The sequence below is a fragment of the Ambystoma mexicanum genome, chromosome 9 (genome assembly GCF_040938575.1).
Source record: "Ambystoma mexicanum isolate Mex_15411 chromosome 9, UKY_AmexF1_1, whole genome shotgun sequence".
NCBI classification, from domain to species: Eukaryota; Metazoa; Chordata; class Amphibia; order Caudata; family Ambystomatidae; genus Ambystoma; species Ambystoma mexicanum.
In genome coordinates this window covers 333,797,469-333,818,264 of record NC_090931.1, presented here as the reverse complement: position 1 = coordinate 333,818,264, position 20,796 = coordinate 333,797,469, and the positions used below count along the sequence as shown (strand labels likewise).

General features: G+C 43.9%; 1 protein-coding gene across 1 annotated transcript in view; it reads left to right on the top strand.

The window, feature by feature from the left end:
• Positions 1-20,796, top strand: part of RCC1L (RCC1 like) — a 338,336-nt gene that overhangs the window by 156,402 nt on the left and 161,138 nt on the right. The window contains exon 6 of the mRNA XM_069614751.1: positions 8,348-8,432. Within this exon, the coding sequence (XP_069470852.1) occupies positions 8,348-8,432 (85 nt within the window). The remainder of the gene's footprint in view (positions 1-8,347; positions 8,433-20,796) is intronic.

Here is a 20,796-nt window from a genome sequence, read left to right as displayed (position 1 = left end):
TAGAGTCAAGAAACATACTCAAATCATGTCCAAGAGTGAGGGTAAAAGAGTCTCACTCTTGGCAGGAGAAAATAATAAACCCCAAAAATCCAGCAAAGCTGCTGGGGGACTCACTAGGTTAGGAAATTCAGCCTAAACAGAGAATTCTCCCTAACACAATGTTGATAATATTTTCCTTCTTGCCTTTTTATACAGTTCTCATCTCACCAATAAGATTTCTTTCTATAAGTTTGGTGTTCAAAATGCTTTGTATTATTCAGCAGTCCCGTACGGAGTTTACCGGGGTTACCTACTGATGTTAAACTCACTGGTTCATTCACACCTGTCTGTGCGATTTGCTGTTCATCCTCGATCTGCTTCTTTTGCCTCCGTCTGTATGGTAAGCTGCTTCTTGGCTCCTACGGCCCACACCAAATGGGAAATGAGCTTTCCTTGCTCCTGGTGTCAGCTGGTGCTCGCCTGCCACTGTGACACAACATGCCCACTGTGGAGCCTCTCTCTCTAGGGGCAAAGTCAACCACAATGACGCTTTCCGCTGTGCGAACTCTGCAGTTCTGGTTTTTCAACTTGGGAGACCCTCTCAAGACCGACACCCAAGTGCAAATTAACAGCGGTTCTGGCGTCTCCCTTCTGCTTCCACTGCATCTGCAACTGGTACTGTCTGCAACTCCACCCTGTTGTTCTAATAGCCTGCACATGTGGGGGCCTTATATATTCAAAAATCCAGCTCAGGTGTGGTCCATCACACCCACTAGACTGCATCTTGCAGTTTAGTGCCTCTGAGTCCCCAATGTTGTAATTATTTCTTTCATCACATGATTCAATAGGCCATTAAGATTGTATGGTCGTTAGCGAAATTATTAAGGGAGGCATGCCAGTTTTCCTGACCTGGTCCCCTCCCCGTGTGATCCTCCTAAAGAACACCATCCTCAGGGTCAGGATCAGGAACCGTCTGCCTTTCCCTGGCCACATGAGAAGGGTCCCATGTCAGGGTTTCCGGGGAATCATGTCGGCTTCATCACATCACGCATACACTTCATGCTCCCTCACGTCAGAAACAAATCAATCTGAGGTACCTCCACGCATGAAGGACCATGGGTACAGCAAATGTCATAATAGCAATAGTATTACAAACCAGCCCAGACATTGTCCCTTTTTAGAATTTTAAAAACCAGTCATGCAATACTCCGCACAACCAGAGGTCGGCCTATGCAAATCAAGTGAATTTAAGCAGATACTATTATCAGAAATACAATTACACTAAGTAATTTATGCCATACAGTCGGTTAGTTAAACCAATGCATATAAATCACACCAGTACCTGCAAGGAAAAGGTAAGTAATTAGGCATTTGTATTAACAGTCCAGAGAAATTAAAGCCCTAAACTAGGCATTTGAATCAGCATTCCACAGGAATTGAAGCCCTAAACTTTACAATTCCAATCCAAATGGGGCCTTGTGCCCAAAAAGTTCACAAAGTGCCTTTAGAATTGGAATAAAGTTAGGAAGTATTCCTGTGGGTGTGAAGATTGACCCAGAAGTCTTTCAAAGGGATTTGCAGGTAAGAAATTACTTTTCTTAGCTTCTAGAGTACTTTTCTCAACAAATGTTTGAAAAGCAATGACAGAAATAATATATCAAAGTTCTTAACAAACGTTATATTGAAGGGGATAAGGGCACCTGTTGGTATTGCGAGTACTCACTGCCCTTACTCTGACTTTCCAAGATGGACTTGGCAGGTTGAATGGGGGTCGCTGGAGGTAGGTTTTCCCACCGTTGGATTCAGTTGAAGATACCCAGGAGCTGAGTGTGCAAGCTATTATCCGGTCGAGTCCAGGAGCTTAGTCCAACCCTTTCCAGTGGAGATATGTCTCAGGCCGAGATGCAAGACTCTTCAAGGCTCTCTACCAGACTTGGGCAGGCCGGTTCCAGCAATGGTGACCACGCAAAGGCGACAGCAGGCATATCTGTAGTCGCGAACAAAGGAAGCCTTTCAGAACTGGACTTGTCGATGCTGGGACGCTGAGCCTTGACAGGTAAGTGACTTGTATGACTAGCTGGAGACACCTGAAGTTCCGTGCAATAATGCGCAACCGGGTGGCCCAGTGACGCCTCTGAAGACTCCACACTGCAGAGAAGACGTCTAGGCAGCTTGGTCTCCCACCAGTCCAAAGGGTGGAAGTACCTGCAAGGGTCTTCAGAAATCAGGTAGTCCAGAAGGGCTTCACCGGGACAGCAGCAAGAATGGTGCCTCTTCCGGATTTGTTCCTGATTTGTTCCTCAGGTCTTCCGTCGTCTGCACAGCTACACAGGATACTTTGCTTCTCTTCTGATGTGATGGAATTGCTGCAGTGCTCATCGTATTATAAATTCAGGTAAGTGATCAAAACAGCCCTCCAACAGAAAGTTCTGCCCCTCCACATGCACACCAGCAGTGGTCCAATCAGGGACAACTGTGGGGGTGACTCATGGTTGCACACTACATACTGGCACCAGTATGTGGATTGGGACCAGAGAGTCCCAGCCCACTTCCTGAGCCCATACATACATACATGGCATGCACTAGCCCACGAAAACCACTGTTGCCCGGGCAACTGCATGACAATGAAAGTGGGGGGGGGCAGGGACACCAGGGAGTCCCGGCAGTGTGCCAATACCACCCCGAATGGGAAAAGCTGTAATGGAGCCCAGCCAGAAATCCAGGACGGTTGGAAGTGATGTCCCCAGCCTTGGACATCTGTTTGCCCTGTGGGTGTACCGTCCCCAAGCACAGCTGCAGCTCCAGGGAGCCCTGGCAGGGTCCCCTCCCCAAGGCAAATTCTGTAATGCAGCGCAGCCAGCGCTCCAGGATGGTCGGGGGTGATGTCCCTTGCCTTGGGCGGCTGTCTCTGTTAAGCAGAATTGCATGCAGTACCCTCTGCGACCACCACATACAATTAGGACTACAGGTGTAAGCAAAACCAACCTTTGGTATAAGTCTGTACTATACAGTTTGTGGTAGCGAGCTGAGCAGCCAGGCTTATCTCAAGAGGGAATGTGAGCAGTAAATCAAATTACACAGAGTTCTTACAATAACAGTGGTTCAAGTAGACAGTTATACTCGAGGTTTCTTGTTAAAACACTTGTACAGTTATAACACAATCATTTAGAAAACATTCACTAGAGGTAGGCAACTTAATATTATACACAAATATACTTCAACACAAAACCAATACGTTTCTGAACAAGTTAAGCTCCCCTGAAATAGGAGCCAAATGGAATTTCAGTCACTTTAAATGGAAAGGCAAAGGCACAAGTTAATAGAATAGATCACAAATACTTTCTTAGGCAGTGCAAATAGTTTCAGTTCACTAGAGGACTAAATTCAGTTCAATAGGCCTAGGCCAAAGTCAATGGGCTAGTGTCTTGTATAGGAAAGAGCAGGTCTTGTAGTAAACTGTAAAGTCTTTGCCACAGTTCCCAGAAGTAGTTTGTACGAAAAAGAATAATTTGTTGGGTCACAAGCTGATTAGGCTTGCAAGTTGGGAAAGTTCTGCGAACTTTCACAGCGAGCGGTAAGTTCATGCAATCTGGTTGGCACAGTACCTTAAAATGAAGAACAAGATGCAGCTGAAGACGTTGGTTCCTGGCAGTTCCTGCAGATCTCACTGTTCCTGAGCTTCAGTCGTGGGGATAAGAGGCAGGATGTCGGGGGACTCCTGCACTGCACGGGATCGTCGGAAAGCGCTGACAAAATGGAGTCACTTCAGTTCCAGTAGCTGTAATTCAAGCACACAAGCTGGAGTCCCTCTCCCTGGTTAATCCTAACCAGCCTTGAGAATGGTATCCAGGTGGCTTACGAGTTGATTGGTCCCACCAACTCAAAGGAAGAACTCATCCTTGAAAGGGCTTCTCTGTCGAGATGAACTTGGCAATTCGGACCTGCAGCAGGGCTTCACCGGGCAAACCAACGGTCCAGTAGTTGCAGCAGCTGTCCTCTTCCAGCTTGTCTTCGGTTCTTTCGTTCCAGTGGTTGACTCTGCTTTCCAGTCCACGAGACTCGCCTTTTAAACAGTTTTCTCTCTTTCATTCCAGCTAAGCTGCCATTCACCCAGAAGGGGGCTGTCCTTAGCAGACAGACAATCACGTCAGAGTGCATTTGGGTCTCCTAGGAGACTAAGCACAGGGAGTTTAGTGCACCTCCCTCACTTTCTGCCTACCACAGACACACTGAAGCCCGCCAAAGCTGGTTTGGCACGCAGAGAGAAACACTAGAAGGACCTTTCCAAAAAAGAAATGGCGAAAAAAGAAGACCGGGACCTGTTTAAACAAAGGGGCTTAAGGCGCGCTCTTGAAAAACATGGCTCCTGCGATTTTTAGCTACCAGTGTTCGCAGTCGGGAACAATCATGGTAGTTCATTATAAAACCACTGCCACCAGCCATTTCGATAGAAAAGGGTAGCATTTGACTGCTACATGAGTTTCTAGGCACAGGGAATACTAGGTAACCCCTCCAGCATTCTATAGGAAGATAGTGTGCACTGGGTCTAGGAATTTAAACAGACTAGTAAAGTCAATTTAACCTTACATTCTCGAAACAGTAGTTTATCCCAGAGAAGGTATTTAAACCTTTGGGAAGTCTAAAAGACATCCCTGTGTCACTGCACTGAAGGCATTGTGTTACACACATGAAAAGATGATGCCTATGGAGTTATCTAAAACTCCATAATCAAAGAATACAAGAGTAAAGCACACATCAAAATACATGAGAGTGGGAAAAAAAGCTCACACTCTTTAAAGGTAAAGAAATCAAGTCCTCAAAATCCAGCAACGTTGCTGGGAGTCTCTAAGGTGAAGGGAATTAGCACATTTATGAGAATTCTCCCTAACGGTCTCCCATGTCGTTTGACTGTCCCCACGCCCAGCAGCGGTTCCAGGGAGCCCTGGCAGGGTCCCTGACCTTTCCCCGAGGGAAAAGCTGCAACACAGGCCAGCCAGAGCTCCAGGAAAGTCGGGGGTAATGTCCCTGGCTTTGCTGGGCTGTCTCCCATGTGGGTCTTTGACGGGGCTTGTGGGTAATACATTCTGGGGCGATTCGCACAAGTCAGACATCTGTGGATTCCCACGGGTGTCTTCTTTTCGGAAATGCATGGGGTTCCCTGTTTTCCTTGCAAAGGTAGGACATGTGGTTGTTGGCATCACGTTTCGGTGGGTGGGCAGAGTGAAATGTCTGAAAATTGTGGGTTTTTTCATCACATTTCAGACTTTGCCAGGGATTGTAGGTAATACATTCTGGGGCGATTCGGGCACGTTGGACCTCTGTCGATTCTCACGGGTGTCTTCTTTTCGGAAATGCATGGGGTTCACGGTTTTCCTTGGTGGCTTCGACACTGTGGGTCCAAATCTGTAGGTTGTCCACATGAGCAAAATCCCACAAAATCTGCTCTGCTGAAAAACCTGGGGTTACCAGTGTTTTAGTCTTTTCCCTTTGCGCCCAGGTAGGTGCACCCACACATGTGAGGTACTGTTTTTGTCGGGACGCCTGTGGGAACGCGAAAAGGTACGACATTTGTTGTGTTCGCGTGGTTTTCATAACGTTTCGACACATTTGCTGTTGGACTTTGTCACACAACCCTTTGATTTCCCAAATGTGACCTACATTTAGTCGCTGCTTTAGGCACTATACACTTTTGTAACCTGCACAAGTCGCCTACCCTTCAAAAGGTCTGCCTGTGCTCTTTCAAATAATGTAAGCTTGCCCTTCCTCACCACATTTGTTTTCCTTATTTACACATGCTAAGTACATCTGTTTAGGCCGTAAGCATAAAAATCCAGTGTACCATGGCTCCGTTTTTTGCTTGTGGTATTGCTTGCTTGTTTTGTGAAACATTACGGAAAAAATGCATGATTTCCTAACTGGAAGAGTCGGGGGAATGTAGCGGAGCATTGCTTTTCCTGACATTCACAGAAGCCATTGCCTTAACGGGCCAACCATGTCCACCACATACCTTTTTTTCTTTTTCCAGTAAGTTTCCCAATTTTTCCCCAAACTATGGAATTTTTCCCTACATAGTTGTTGCCTGACCTGTGCAAATCACCCCTTCCTAAGCTTGGAATTTTGTCTACTTTTCGAACTGTATGCCCTTCTGTCTTTGATTCAGCTTTCCTACCCTTCCATTCCGTCCACGCATATCCTATTGGACAAAAAAGGTCAAAATCGCCTACCTTTCATAACACGGCTGGTTAGATTATCAAATGATGTTTGTGTTTTTTTTTTTGTTTCCACTCAACCTGTTCTTGAAAGCCTGGAAAATGGCGAATTCGGCACCGCAAACCATTTTTTCCTAGCTCTTGCAAGGAAAAAACTACAGGTTTCTTTGTACATCATTTTATTTTATTGGCATTTTGAGAACCCCCCCCCTAGGGGGGTTCCTTGGTGGCGTTACAACCGCCTACATGTTGGGGGGGGGAAAAAAGGGGCAACATCTGGCAGAGATATCTCCTGTAACAAAAAAGTTACAAGGGATTGAATGGTGACATAAAATCACCAGAAAAGGCCTTGGCCCCGGGGGGAAACCCATGGCAGTTAAGGGGTTAAAGCCCTTTTCAATCATGAACCACAGCCCACTGCGTCAGTTCTGAAATACCTCCCCTGGAGAAACCTTAGTGGAACTTGTGACTTTTGGGCACACAGCCCCATACATCATAGGGCTGGGCTTCATAAGACTGAGGGAACTGGGATTGTGATTATTCTATCTAATCAAGCTGCTTGCACCTAGAACAAACACCAAAGTATAGCTAGTGCTATATGATCAACAGAGGCGACCCTTACAAAAACGTACAACCCTGCAACGGTGGCACAGAAGCAACTATGCTTAACTACAACCCGCTGGGGAATCGTACAATAACCAAAGAAGCACCCAGCAACCCAGCCTAAAACTCCTACAGGGACCTGGAAAAAGGGCCCTCAGATGTCCACCTACAGAGTGGCTGGAAAAAGATGGCCCGACCAAGATAGCAAATCATACCCCACCAACTAGTTTACCTCTCCCTGAAAAACACTACCATGAACCGCCGGAGCAGACACGGCCGACGCACTGACCTTCGAAAGCATACCAAGTAAGGGGACCACCGTCAAACCGCAGACACTCATTCCTACCTCTCACTCTCCACTTTACATCAACAAGCGATAGAACGCAGCTACACCCCTCTATATCAATTCGACAGCTGCACACATACCTACCTCACTCATAGAACACCACAACAGCCTGGTAGAACACAGCTATACCCCATGAATAAATCGGCCTAGCGGCTCACATAATCTTACACATGCCCCACGACAGCCAGAATGCAGACTCGGAAACCGCTTTCCTTGCTGCGCACATTACACTGACCTCCGACATCCACCGTGCTTAGGTTTAGAATGCAGCTAACTCACACAAGCCACTCTGGCTGCTCTCATACCAAGTGCACCCAAGCACTATATGCCACACTACTCTCTTTACTGATAAGTACCATGATCCCTGAGGGCTTTAACACACAGCGCTTTGTGATCATATTAATGGTACATAAGGCACTATACAAATGCACCACAACGTAACCTGTTGACTACTTACTGATGTGTAATCTCTCTAAAAGGGGAATGCGTGTATATGCGATACATGGTTTTGAGTACTATACTTACCTGTGATTTTTTATGCTTGGTGTGTTTAGAAAAGCCTAATAATTAATTGTATTTTTCATATACTTACCGACTAACTTGAATTATTGGTGGTGTTTTGTGTGGATAAATTGTAGCCCTAGATCACTCACACTTTTCCTGAGACTAAGCCTTGACTGCTCTTCCACTCCATCTTGGTTAGGTTTTGTCTAACCTCTGTGTAGTCTCTGTTTACCATAAAGAGTGGCCTCCTAAAATCTGCCTCTCTTCCCCACGGACTGATTTTAGAAGTCCATCTTAACAATCATCAAATTCTGTCATGATTTGCAGTACCCTGATACTGTGTGCCTGAGGCACTTTATCCTGTAAGTTAAATAGTAGTGTGTTTCCATTCCTGCATGGGTTGGTTTGCTGCATGATCTTAATTTGCTTTCTGAACATGACTGAATACAGCCCCACTTAAGTTATCATGGCTCTGAATTTAGATGGAATTGCAGTGTGTTGAGTAAATACTTTAGCTTCCTTGCCAGGGAATTGTTGACTGGTTTTGGAGTAAATGTTGTCATAGCAATGAAAGTCCAATGTGGGAGAATAAAGTTTTGTATTTTAATAGTTAATATTGCTAAATCATTTACATCACTTTTATGTACTTTACATTTTTTTATAACCAACTTTATCGATTGACCTACTTTTCCCCCTTTGTTTACAGATTGTTTGTGGACAAGACCATAGTCTTTTCAGAACTGAAAAAGGCGAGATTTATGCATGTGGATGGGGAGCAGATGGTCAAACAGGTTTGTCTCATAGAAAAAAGTACATTAATTGCAATAAACGTGTCTGCGTTTTGCAATGTCTTTGTACATTTTGCAGTCAATGTAGTCTCATGGGACATTTTTTTTTCCCATAACCAGGCATAATTCTGCATTTGAAAACAAACCCTTTAGTGGTATACACTCATCTTTTTAAAAAAATGTAATCAACAATGTTTGTGTTCATCAGCTTTACATCTATTAAGGCTAAAGAACTGCATATCAATCTAATTGGTACTGTATCTCTAAAGTAGAAGTGGGACAAATCATGCTCTATTTTTGGCAGGGGCTTGCAAGTCCTTGGATTAGCAGGGCTGATGTAGAAGTCTTGAACTGTAAACATACTTTCACTTTTAACTGTAATGATTTCTGTCATCTGTTACTGCACCATGGACAGCATTAGCTATCTTAAAGAATCAGGTCTCCACATTCAGGAGAAGTAAGGCGGCTTCAGATAATGCATTTAAAACATTACTCTCCTCCCCCAGATCCCCTCAATGAAAGAAACTATGTTTAATGTACCTTTATATTCGGAGAACGCCATAGAAGGCCCTGGGAGTGCGGTACATGTGTCAAAGTGATTTGTAGCTTGATACTGATACCCAGTTCAATACATTTTTTCCTTTTCCAAAAACAAACATCAGAATTTATATGAATTGTTGTATCACTTTTCTTTCCTGCAGATCATTGCAATTTTCAACCCACAGCCCCTTCATTTCCCTCATACAGGTACTACTTTTATGTTTTTTGTGAATGATCCAACTTCCCCCTTGCAGCTGTGGATTCTTGCTTCACGCTAGAGACCTTTACAATTCTCAGATTTTTCAGAAAGCTGTTTCAAATAAAGTATCTGTTCTGGGTCAAACCTCTGGGGTTGACCTGCTGCTCACCTACAACATAAGAGGACAACTGCAGCCAAGGGAAAAAGGCTGGAATTGTCAGATCTTTTTAGATCATGCCCAACGGAGTACAACACCAGCTTAAGGGCTCTGGCCAGGAAAGATATGGCCATAATGGGCGAGGGGGCATCGACCCACCAACAGGGTCGGACTGGAACAAGAAATAGGCCCGGACAACAAAAAAAAAGTGGCCCACCACTCCCCTCAAAAAAGTGGCCCACCCCTTGCCTCAGAAAAAGTGACCCCTTTCGGGATACCAATGCCCCTATGCCCTCAACAAAGACACTGTGGGGTGCTTCCGAACTGCACACAGTCAGCAACAAAGGCTAGCTATCATCCGGGGTCAGACTGGGCCATGCAATTGTCTCAGGCACCAAAGAAAAAGTGGCCCGCAGTTGCAAATGGCTTTTCATTCCTTTTGTGATACTGTTTGAATAGTACCCAGGCGGAGCTTTTTGATAAAGTGACATGCAAATTGTATATTTTAAAGAATATTTATTCAGCAAGCAACACTGGTCAAAACTACTAGTCGCAGTGTGAATTAACTCATCAAACTGGCCCACATGGGCCAATAAGGGTCTGTCTTGATATTGGGCAAAATCTTCCTCGGGGCCAGCCCTTTGAGAGCAAAAATACCCAATTCAGCCCAAAATACAGGTTCTATTGTGCTGAGCAGTGATCTCATGCAAGTGACAAATGACACCCTCAAAGTGTTAGCATATTTATTCTAAGCAGTGAATTTCATATACATTTGGGATTCAAGTTAGAGAATATTACAAAACATAAAACAAAGAGCAATGCAAAATATAGTGAAACATGGAACTTAGATAAACATAGAGAAACATAGAGAAATATAGAGAAACATAAACATAGAGAAACATAGAGAAATATAGAGAAACATAGAGAAACACAGTCTTACGTCCCTTAATCTCAGCCCTGGGAGACCTGGGTTTCTCATAAGCTAGCTGTAAAACAAGCCCCGCTCATAGAAAAACAAGGCTGGAGGACACCGTGAGAGCCAATTCCGGGCACCTGACTGTACACGAATCAAGTCCACAGGCGATCTCCCCCTGATCCCATGTGTGCATGGATACTTTATACTCTCTTGCTGTCAGTCACCATGACGCATAGTTCCAGAACTTTCTCTGTGAGGCTGGTTCATGGAAAAAACCCAGCTCTCTCTGAGATGCTCCCTGCTCGCTCCTACCCCCTCCCTTGTTCCCATCTGCGCTGGCTGAGGAATGTCTTATCAGTACCTTCCCAGAGAAAAGGAAGATTAGCTTGGAGCCAGGGCTAACGTTAGTGAGGCTGAATATTCTAAGGGAAGCAGGGATGTATTAACCCCATCTGCAAGCTCTAAAAGGCATGCACTCATAGCTTAGTGTTTATAGCGCTTAAGACTGGCTATCCAAGCGCTATATAGGTGCCATGATGTTCCAAACACTCCAAAAACCTATTAGCTACATGGCTAGGGGCCCTCCCTGCCTGTCTATCAACAATGTTTAATTTGACCTATCTCATACTAGGCCTGCATATTCCTTGTAGCTCACTACTGCATAATGGAAGTGCTACAACAGACTACTGTCAGCATTTTTAGCACATACTTTGAATACACTATTGGCTTTCAGCGGCTAATGCTGTCATCTAAAGCCCTGATTGGCAAGGTTGCAATTTCGTGTATCACTACATTCCACCCCTATTCAACGTTTGTGCGACAAATGCTGACTAATACCTATCAATATAGTATTTAGTGCAGTGATAAAGACCTTGGGGCTTTGCAAGAGGTTTAAGCAAACTATCTTCTAGCGGTTAGTTAGCGTGGCATGCAAGGTAAAACACTACCTAAACAAAAATGTACACAAAGTGAACAGTGACATATACCCTTGCCAAAACCTGGCCTACACAAAAATACCTACGCCAAGTGAACATGGACATTTACTCTAGCCAAAACCTGGCCTACACAAAAATACCTAAATCAATTTTGTATAACTGATTGTCAGTTAAAAAGCAGCATGCAGTTAAAATGTCAAGGCAATCCAGTGTAGTCTAATCTATAATGCACTATTGCATTTATGTATGGTTACCAATTCTAAAACCTGGCAGCCTTTCACCCTAAGGGCCTACCCTCCCCCTGATCCCAGGGCATTCAAGCGTGACTATGGGCTGTGTGACTAGACACTTCCCCCAGGTAGGTGGAACCCAACCAGAAACCATCTAATTTCGTGAACAAGGTGAACCCATGGGCACCAGGTTGTCTAAATAAAAACAATTCTACTAATTTACATCAAAGCATGGCATGTGTTATTCATGCAATCAAAAGCAAGCAATTCAATCCATATGTATGCTGGTAACTGTAGCTCTGCGTGCCAGTGTGTGGAGGATGGTCGCCCCCACCCAGTAAAAAGCCAACACCTGCTGATTTAACAATGTTTGCCATACAATGCATTGTGTGTATTTAGCAGTCTTGTTGACCTGCCCTATGGCAGACAAAAATGTCTTCATGTCTAAAATTCTGTTATCTTCAATTGGCTGTCAATACTTGTAGCAGTGCTGGGCATATCAATGGGCCCCACTAGGCCAGAAGTTCTATAGCAGAGCTGGCATCAGAACCCATAGTGGCTAGCTTATAGTGCACAGTTTCTATGTCACAAGCATATAAAGCTCCTGCAATTAATGAATCTAGCTCCCTAGCTACACGCACTCTAGTGATGGGCCATAGAAATGGACTCCATTTGTAGCAGCTTGGTAGTACTAAGGAAACATTGCCTCATGATAAATCTATGTCTAAGTGTAGCACTGTAATAATGAAGGTGTGCATTACCAGTCTACAATTTACATGTTGTCTTACCACTGGAAAATCTAACAGGTTCACAGTGTCTACCTTCTGTGACTTGGAGAATACCCTTCTTCAAGTGGGATATCTACCATATACAATATTAACTTTAGCCACAAACACCATACTACTATCCGGCAGTGGCTGTTTCATCACACCATGGAAAAAATTCATTTAGTCAAGTTATAGTTCATTAAATCTTGGCGAGAACACTCGCTGCAGTTCTTGGTCAGAAAAACATCACATTAGACAAATTAAACAAATGGTATCCATTCAGTGACAAAAGATGCCTGACAATGTGCCAGGCCAGTACTCTAGCAATTCCATGTGGATACTCATTTGTAGCGCTTTTCCAAAGAATTATTCCAAATGTTTACAATCAAAAGGTGACTCTTTGCATTAGTGTGCTGGAGACAGCTGTCCCCACAAAAACATGAAACTGGTTGGTTTAACAAAAAACCGTGTCACACTCTGTGTCATAAAATCAAACATCAAGTCAGTCATGGTTTCATTTACCTGCCTTAAGCTGGCTGTAAAAGTATCCAGTGTTTCAAAGATTACCATTTCAAATTATAGCTCATACACTTGGCAGCATTACTTCAATTAAGAATCTTAACCTACGCACAGGTGACTTTGATGTGCGCACCCATCTTATCTCAAAATAAATTACGCTCCTGCTTGCATAATTCTGCTGCCCCAACAGTTCATAAATCATTCTCCTGCCTACGTGCAATGTAGAATATTTTTTTTTTCAAAAAACAAAACATCTCTGGTTAAAGCCATTCAGTTGGAAGAGTAAAACCATTTGGTTTTTTCAGATTCATCTCAACAGTGCATTTAAAAACCATTTTTCAATGTGTTAGCATTCAATTGCTGTGTCACACAGCTGTATGTGGTGCCTGATGTTACAGTCCACAATTCATTGTCCATAGTCCTTTAAACAAGAAAGGGCAAAACATGTCATTTAAATGTGTAGCATCAAATACTTGATAATTAGCCAAGTCTGCACCGTGCCAGTTCAGCAAAAGTTATTACTCTGTTGGACACTATTCGCAGGTTACAGCATTGAGTGCGGTGCAGGGCACGTTAAAGTTGAAATAGCATGTCGCAGTGGCTCGCTTTCTCTGAGAATGCGTCTGACCCTTCTTTGATCAGTGTCACCCACAAACTGCATATTAACTTCCTATATTATGAAATGTCTTGTCGTGCTTTGCCTAGGCAAAATACAAACAGAAATGTTAGGATGTCATCAAAACTTCAATATCAGCGTTATCCACCCCTTCCCATAATACCACCCCCATCTTCAAAAAGTCTCATCAGGTAACTACACACTTTGTCATTGCTACTGCAATTATTTATCACCTTTCTGCATGTTTCTGGGGGCTTATTTACACTCAACCATACGGGGTGTAACTGCCTAATCACAAACTCATTTGTGCAATGCAATCATAGCTGGTCAATGGTACCTCAGACTGATCTGTGCTTTTACAAAGCCATATAGTAAGTACCCAGGTCGCACAATGCTTTTCTTTTTCACCAAAGCGATCACCAATGCCAGGCGCCAACTTGCTTCCAGTGTCCCATGATCTTGGTTTAGGTTGCCCTGCTGGCATCACTCCATTTTTCAAAGGTAAAGTCTTTCAGTCCAATACCGCTTACAGTTGTACAAGCAGCTTTGTTTATTTATCTTTCTTTTCTTAGCAGTGTCTTTTCAAGTCTCTGGTTTTTTCACTTGTCATTTTTTCAAAGGGCGTTTGCTGTTTTTGAACCACTCCTTTGAGTGCGATAGTCTGAGTCAGTTTCTTTTGTTGCTTCAACAAATCATTCATTCTTGCACTAAGCCGTGTGGCTTCTGGATCATGGCTAATGTGCAGTGTTCATGTTGTACTTCAAAGCCCCGCTCTGCATGTTGTCTCTTGCAAAACGGCTAAGCACTTTTGTCAGTTTTGCTTCCATCTGGAAGGCCATAATGTCTTTGTCAGTTACTCCATCCCTGGCAATGTAGCTTGCAGTTTGCCAGATGTGTATTTTCTCTTCTCAAAGCGCCTAGAGGTTTCTTCTCCAGTGCACAGCGCTTTACTTCAGTTCACATCACATGGAGCATTGGAATGCAGCTTGCACAGCAATAGCGCTTTACTTCACTTCACATCACATCACATGGGAATGCGGTTTGCACAGTAATGTCTGTTGGAATGGGCAGCTGTCTTTTCTTGGCCCATTCACAGATGCATAGGTAAATGTTCAGATGTGATGTGCCCGTCTGCCATCCTGCATGAAGCCTTTGCTCCGTACCACAGTTTACTGGGCAAATTCTTTACTTTTTGAACAGCTCTCTGTTTTTGCTCCCCCTTCCTCAGGAATGCAGGCATGTTTATCTTTCGTGTGCACCTGGCAGCGCCATTAGCACGCAGCTTATCTCTTTTGCCTATAACTCTTATACTGTGGCGGCTTCACTCGTTTCAGACAATTCATCCAGATTAACTCTTTCTTGTACTGTTTCTGCTTTTGTTTGCCTTCACGCACCTCGCCCAAGACAGCTTCAAGGCACAAGCTCTGCACATACAGCAAGACTCTTGTTTTTCAAAAGCGGCACTTTTCTTGTCATTTTTCTACTCCATGTAATTTTGCAAAATGTCAAAGCGTCTTTTTTTTCTTGTAATGTGCGATCTTTCAAGAGAACTCACAACCCATTAAATCTTTGTGCTATCTTATCACACACAGATGTTTCATTCTGTTGTACCATTGCCAAACTATAACCACTCAGTTCAGTGCATTTAAAAAATAAAAATGCCATATTTAGTGCAGCTCCCTGCACGTTTTTTTTTCTGCAAGAACAACCCACACTCTATTGCTTGTGGGCTGTTTAATGTGTCAACAACATTTTTCCCCATGTATCACAGTCAACAGGTCACTATTTCCAAAGCATACATCACTAATAAGGCAACAGCACAAATCCATGGCATAGCATGGGGACAGTCAAAAATACTCCAGGGGCAATTTAGAAAAATATAAATTGTTTTTCCCCCCAACCATTGCAAGCTGGTTCTGCAATTTCAAATCAGTACACAAAAATCGAAAATCCAAATAACATTCACTCACTTTCCTTTTAAGTGAGTCTCTCACCCAATATAAGCATGGCACAGCCTAAAATGCAATATAACCATTTTAGTGTGTTTCCTTTAAACAGAATTTGCCACCATTAGCACATGGAATTTTACAGTTGCCAAAAGAAAGAAAAAACTCTTTAGGCTCTCAGCACAGATGTTACTCATTCTCCTAAGCATGGCTCATTCCCCTTCCTCATTATTCAGGAATGCCAACCCTTCAAAAGCATATATCAAAAAAGACGAACCTTCGCCTCCGAACATTACAGCCCCCACTCGCTAGCACACTGGGGCTGAGTCAATGGTTAAATTACTATTCACAATTTGCATGTCAAATCCCTGCAATTATTTTTCCTGCCCTCATGACAGAATAGAGATGAGAACTCCGTCTCATTATGCATTCCAAATTACAACTTTAAACTGGGAAACCACATGATAAAATTCTTTTTCTAATTGAGCATACATCTTTCTTAACCATTCATCGGAGTGCTTTAAACAAAGCCATTTCCCGCTCGTTTATTGCCTTGTACTCCCTGGCACCAATCCCATGCAATAAGTCAGTCACGACTGATTTACTGAAGGGAGTCTTAACCACACAAGCTATCGGCCACGGCAAGCCGACACAACATTGCTGCCTTTTGAAGTCTCAGAGCTGCAGTGAGACCATCAAGGAAATGCGACAGCCTGCTCCCCACTCTACACTGTGTTCTCTCACACCATTTGTCATGTCATGGCACTGCTCTTCACAAATCCCACAAAGCTGCCACCAAATGTCTTGATATTGGGCAAAATCTTCCTCGGGGCCAGCCCTTTGAGAGCAAAAATACCCAATTCAGCCCAAAATACAGGTTCTATTGTGCTGAGCAGTGATCTCATGCAAGTGACAAATGACACCCTCAAAGTGTTAGCATATTTATTCTAAGCAGTGAATTTCATATACATTTGGGATTCAAGTTAGAGAATATTACAAAACATAAAACAAAGAGCAATGCAAAATATAGTGAAACATGGAACTTAGATAAACATAGAGAAACATAGAGAAATATAGAGAAACATAAACATAGAGAAACATAGAGAAATATAGAGAAACATAGAGAAACACAGTCTTACGTCCCTTAATCTCAGCCCTGGGAGACCTGGGTTTCTCATAAGCTAGCTGTAAAACAAGCCCCGCTCATAGAAAAACAAGGCTGGAGGACACCGTGAGAGCCAATTCCGGGCACCTGACTGTACACGAATCAAGTCCACAGGCGATCTCCCCCTGATCCCATGTGTGCATGGATACTTTATACTCTCTTGCTGTCAGTCACCATGACGCATAGTTCCAGAACTTTCTCTGTGAGGCTGGTTCATGGAAAAAACCCAGCTCTCTGAGATGCTCCCTGCTCGCTCCTACCCCCTCCCTTGTTCCCATCTGCGCTGGCTGAGGAATGTCTTATCAGTACCTTCCCAGGGAAAAGGAAGATTAGCTTGGAGCCAGGGCTAACGTTAGTGAGGCTGAATATTCTAAGGGAAGCAGGGATGTATTAACCCCATCTGCAAGCTCTAAAAGGCATGCACTCATAGCTTAGTGTTTATAGCGCTTAAGACTGGCTATCCAAGCGCTATATAGGTGCCATGATGTTCCAAACACTCCAAAAACCTATTAGCTACATGGCTAGGGGCCCTCCCTGCCTGTCTATCAACAATGTTTAATTTGACCTATCTCATACTAGGCCTGCATATTCCTTGTAGCTCACTACTGCATAATGGAAGTGCTACAACAGACTACTGTCAGCATTTTTAGCACATACTTTGAATACACTATTGGCTTTCAGCGGCTAATGCTGTCATCTAAAGCCCTGATTGGCAAGGTTGCAATTTCGTGTATCACTACAGGGTCCCACTTTGGCCAAAAAAACGGTCCCACACCAGCATTTTGTGTTTTTGGTTGGCCCTGGGCCTATTGTCCTACAGGCCAGTCCGAGGCTGCTCCCAGCTCAACTGACTTTTCAGTACTGACACTTTTTCCCTCATCTTTTCCCCCAGTTGCAACCCCTCCCCACAGAAAAAAAGTCATGTTTTACCATGGGCAGGGCCACAATCCATCTCTATCAAGGAAGCCTAAATGCTTTGAGAGCAATGTAGCAGCATGCAATACTCTTTACCTAACTATTCATGCCAATGAACAGGTACAGCCAGCTTCCAAAACGGATACAGTTACATTTCGCTCATGCCCATATTGCCCAACAAATACAACCAGCTTTGATGCCCAAGGGGCCGTACAGCATAACTGGTACAGCCTGCTCCCAGCTATGGTAAAGCTAGCTCAAACACAATCGGCTCCTGATCATTCTCTGTGAACGTTGCTGCACCCATTTAGTAACAGGTAGAGGAGCAAATTCCCACATATGTCAGGCAATAGATAGCGCAAGGTAATGAAACGGGTATTTGTAAATCAAACCACATCTGGCATGGATGTCATGTAGGGGTTGCCACTTGCCAGGGCTCTGCCTGGTGACCCCTGAAGCCTCCCTTGCTACCCCTGTGGTCTCCCTTGCTACCCCTAATTTAAAATTGGGGCTCCTGGGCTGTGGTCAGCAGCATGTGGCTCTGTGTTTCTTAAGTGGCTAGTTTTCTGATAGCTATAGCCGGTAAGATAGCTCAGTGGGTTCAGCGCTCACTACTGCAATGTGCGTGTGCTCTGCAGGTTGCAGGTTCAGCTCCCAGAGAGGTCAGCCTTTTATCCTGCTGAGGTTGAGTGAGTACCAACACAGGTTGAGTGAGTTTGTAGGTATATTTGGTCTATATGAAGCTCTTACAAGTAAGTGCTGTATAATAACACAACATTATCATTTGGCCTTGGACATCTGCTTGCATTCACAGTAATTTGGTAAATTGGCCCATATGCGCTGATATACTGGTATGGAAACACGCTGCACCTACTAAGGCACGTAGGTGGATAACACACACCAGCAGATACCCAAACCAAATGCACACATACAGCAGACAAAGATTTGACACACACACACACACACACACACACACACACACAGAGGTGCCTCCATAATTCATCACAAACAAATACTCAGAACACTTACTCCGTCTCCGCACACCTACACCACGACATACCATCCACAACATAGATACACACGAAACACACACGTACACATTACTCGCTTGATTGTTACACTAACAAAACACATGTTTGCATGTCGCACCTACATAAGCAAAGACCAACTCACAGACACATCCAAGATACACATTCTCTGCAGAGACATACACAGGCAGACACACACACACACACATATACTGCGCCAACCAACCACATACAGACATGAGCAACATAAACTATATATTCACACATAATCACGCACAGTACATATGTGGTGCACCCAACACAATCATGAACGTCAAGTAACACACACGCGATACTTACTGCACGTCCACCACATATACCCTCTCAAACATATACAAGGTGAACTCGGGCAACCAGATGCACGAGACGCAACTAAACATACCCCCCCCAAACCGCAGCACACAGCTCCGAGCCTATCAACATTGTAATGAAGTCCTCATGCTTTTAAATATTGACACTATTTATTTGCACATTCCATTGAAATGCAGTTGAGATCAGATGGGGCATCATTTTTGTGTGGGGTGGCCGTGGAGGGGTCACAGGCGGGATATGGCCATTTTATAACTAAATATGAGTGTAAAACGCTGGCCCTGACTTGCAAAGGAAGGCGATTTCAAAGCTATGCATAGAATCACTCGCACGCACTTCCATCGCTCTAGGACGTCATTATGGGGGGTGCAGGTGTGTGCAATGTAAATGTTTATAAATGTGTACATTTGTCACAGTGACCCCAGACGATCACAACAGAACGAACAGAGGGCAGACGGCACACTGATGATAATAAGTAGGAAAGTCACCAAGGAAATGAGTGCCATAAAGTTGTTCCTTTATAGTTAAAAGTTTTGCCGGGACTGTCCCGTAATCGGGTGCTCTGCTCTGTCCCCCTTTCTCAAGATTATTTTTTTCACTGCATTGTTCCCGGTTTTTGGTAGTAGGTCTTCTTAGCTGGCAGGCAGGAATGCACAATCTCAAACAGTAGGAATGTGACATTTTACAAATTAAGATTGTGATTGTAATTATTTGTAAAGCGCTTAAACACAAGTGTAGTGCTTCAAAGCTGGTGGTAATTTGTCATAAAATAATTATAATATATGTTTATTCCACCAATAACACTTGAACCTCCTTCTGCTCCAACCACTATTGAAATGTAGTGCCTTGACAGCCACTTTCAAGCGCTATTCCTACTTTTATGTTAGTTGCCCTGTCCCGGTCTGTTACTTTTTAAATCTGGTCACCCTATTTATACTACCTATTATATGGAGAGAGAGAGAGATAGACAGAGAGAGAAAAGGAGAGAGAGAGAGGGGGAGAGAGAAAAAAAGAGAGAGAGAGAGAGAGAGAGAGAGAGAGAGAGAGAGAGAGAATGTGACTTCATCAAGGAGATTTGATCGACTCCAAATCCATCTTATATTTTGTTCTTTTAAGCCATATTTCAGCAAATATATGCAGGTGGGACACCCATGGAGCCCCACCTTGCCCCCACCTCAATTATTACCCTTAACACCTCTCCCCACATATGTTTACAGGCAGGTCACAGAGTCGTAAAAAAACGCACTCATTTTGAAATACCGCTGCGATGCTTTAACATTCGAATTTGGAAAAACCAAAAGGCGGTCCTAAGCCTCTAAGTGCAGGTTAATGCCTTTTCTGGCTTACACATTTTCTGAATTTGACCTTTTGCAGTCAAGCAGAGAAGAAACGCGAAAAGCAGTACATTCTTGTAACGTAGTCCCCTCACTCTGACCGATCCATTATTACAGAAGGCGCGCCGCCCACATGTAATGCACACACGTGCCCTCTCCTACAAATGAGCCATTTGCCCTAAACATAACTGAAACCGTTCCCATCTGTAGACCACTGGGTTGCTTTTACCACCTAGACACATTTCACCTCCTCGCTCCGGAAACGGCTAAAATCCCGGCTCATCCAGACCCTGCGCTCTTGTTCATAGTAGCGCCTAATACTAGTTTTTGTGGTCTCTGCACCATCCAAGCACTTGTATGTGTACTGTACATCTTAAACAAATAAATGCGTGGGCTTTTCTAAAATAAAACAACGTGAAGGGTAAAGGGGTAGGTCAAGTCATTGAGACAAATAGGATTTAGGAATGAAGTGGTGCGATTCTGGGCTTGGCCCCCCCCCCCCCTCCATTTGTTTCCTGTAAAGTGTGCTAGTAATGAATTCATTATGACTTGACCAGGTCATCTGCCCTGACAATATTCCATTCATGGATCCCAGCACTGCTGGTTTGTATGGCCAGTGTTCCACACTCCCTCTTTTCTGGAATTCGTATAGCCCCATACTTCACATGGCAGGCAGTACAGCAGGTGCCTAGTGTCACTGGGGTTAAAACAAAACAAAACAAAAATCAACCCAAAAAAAAACCACAGTGATG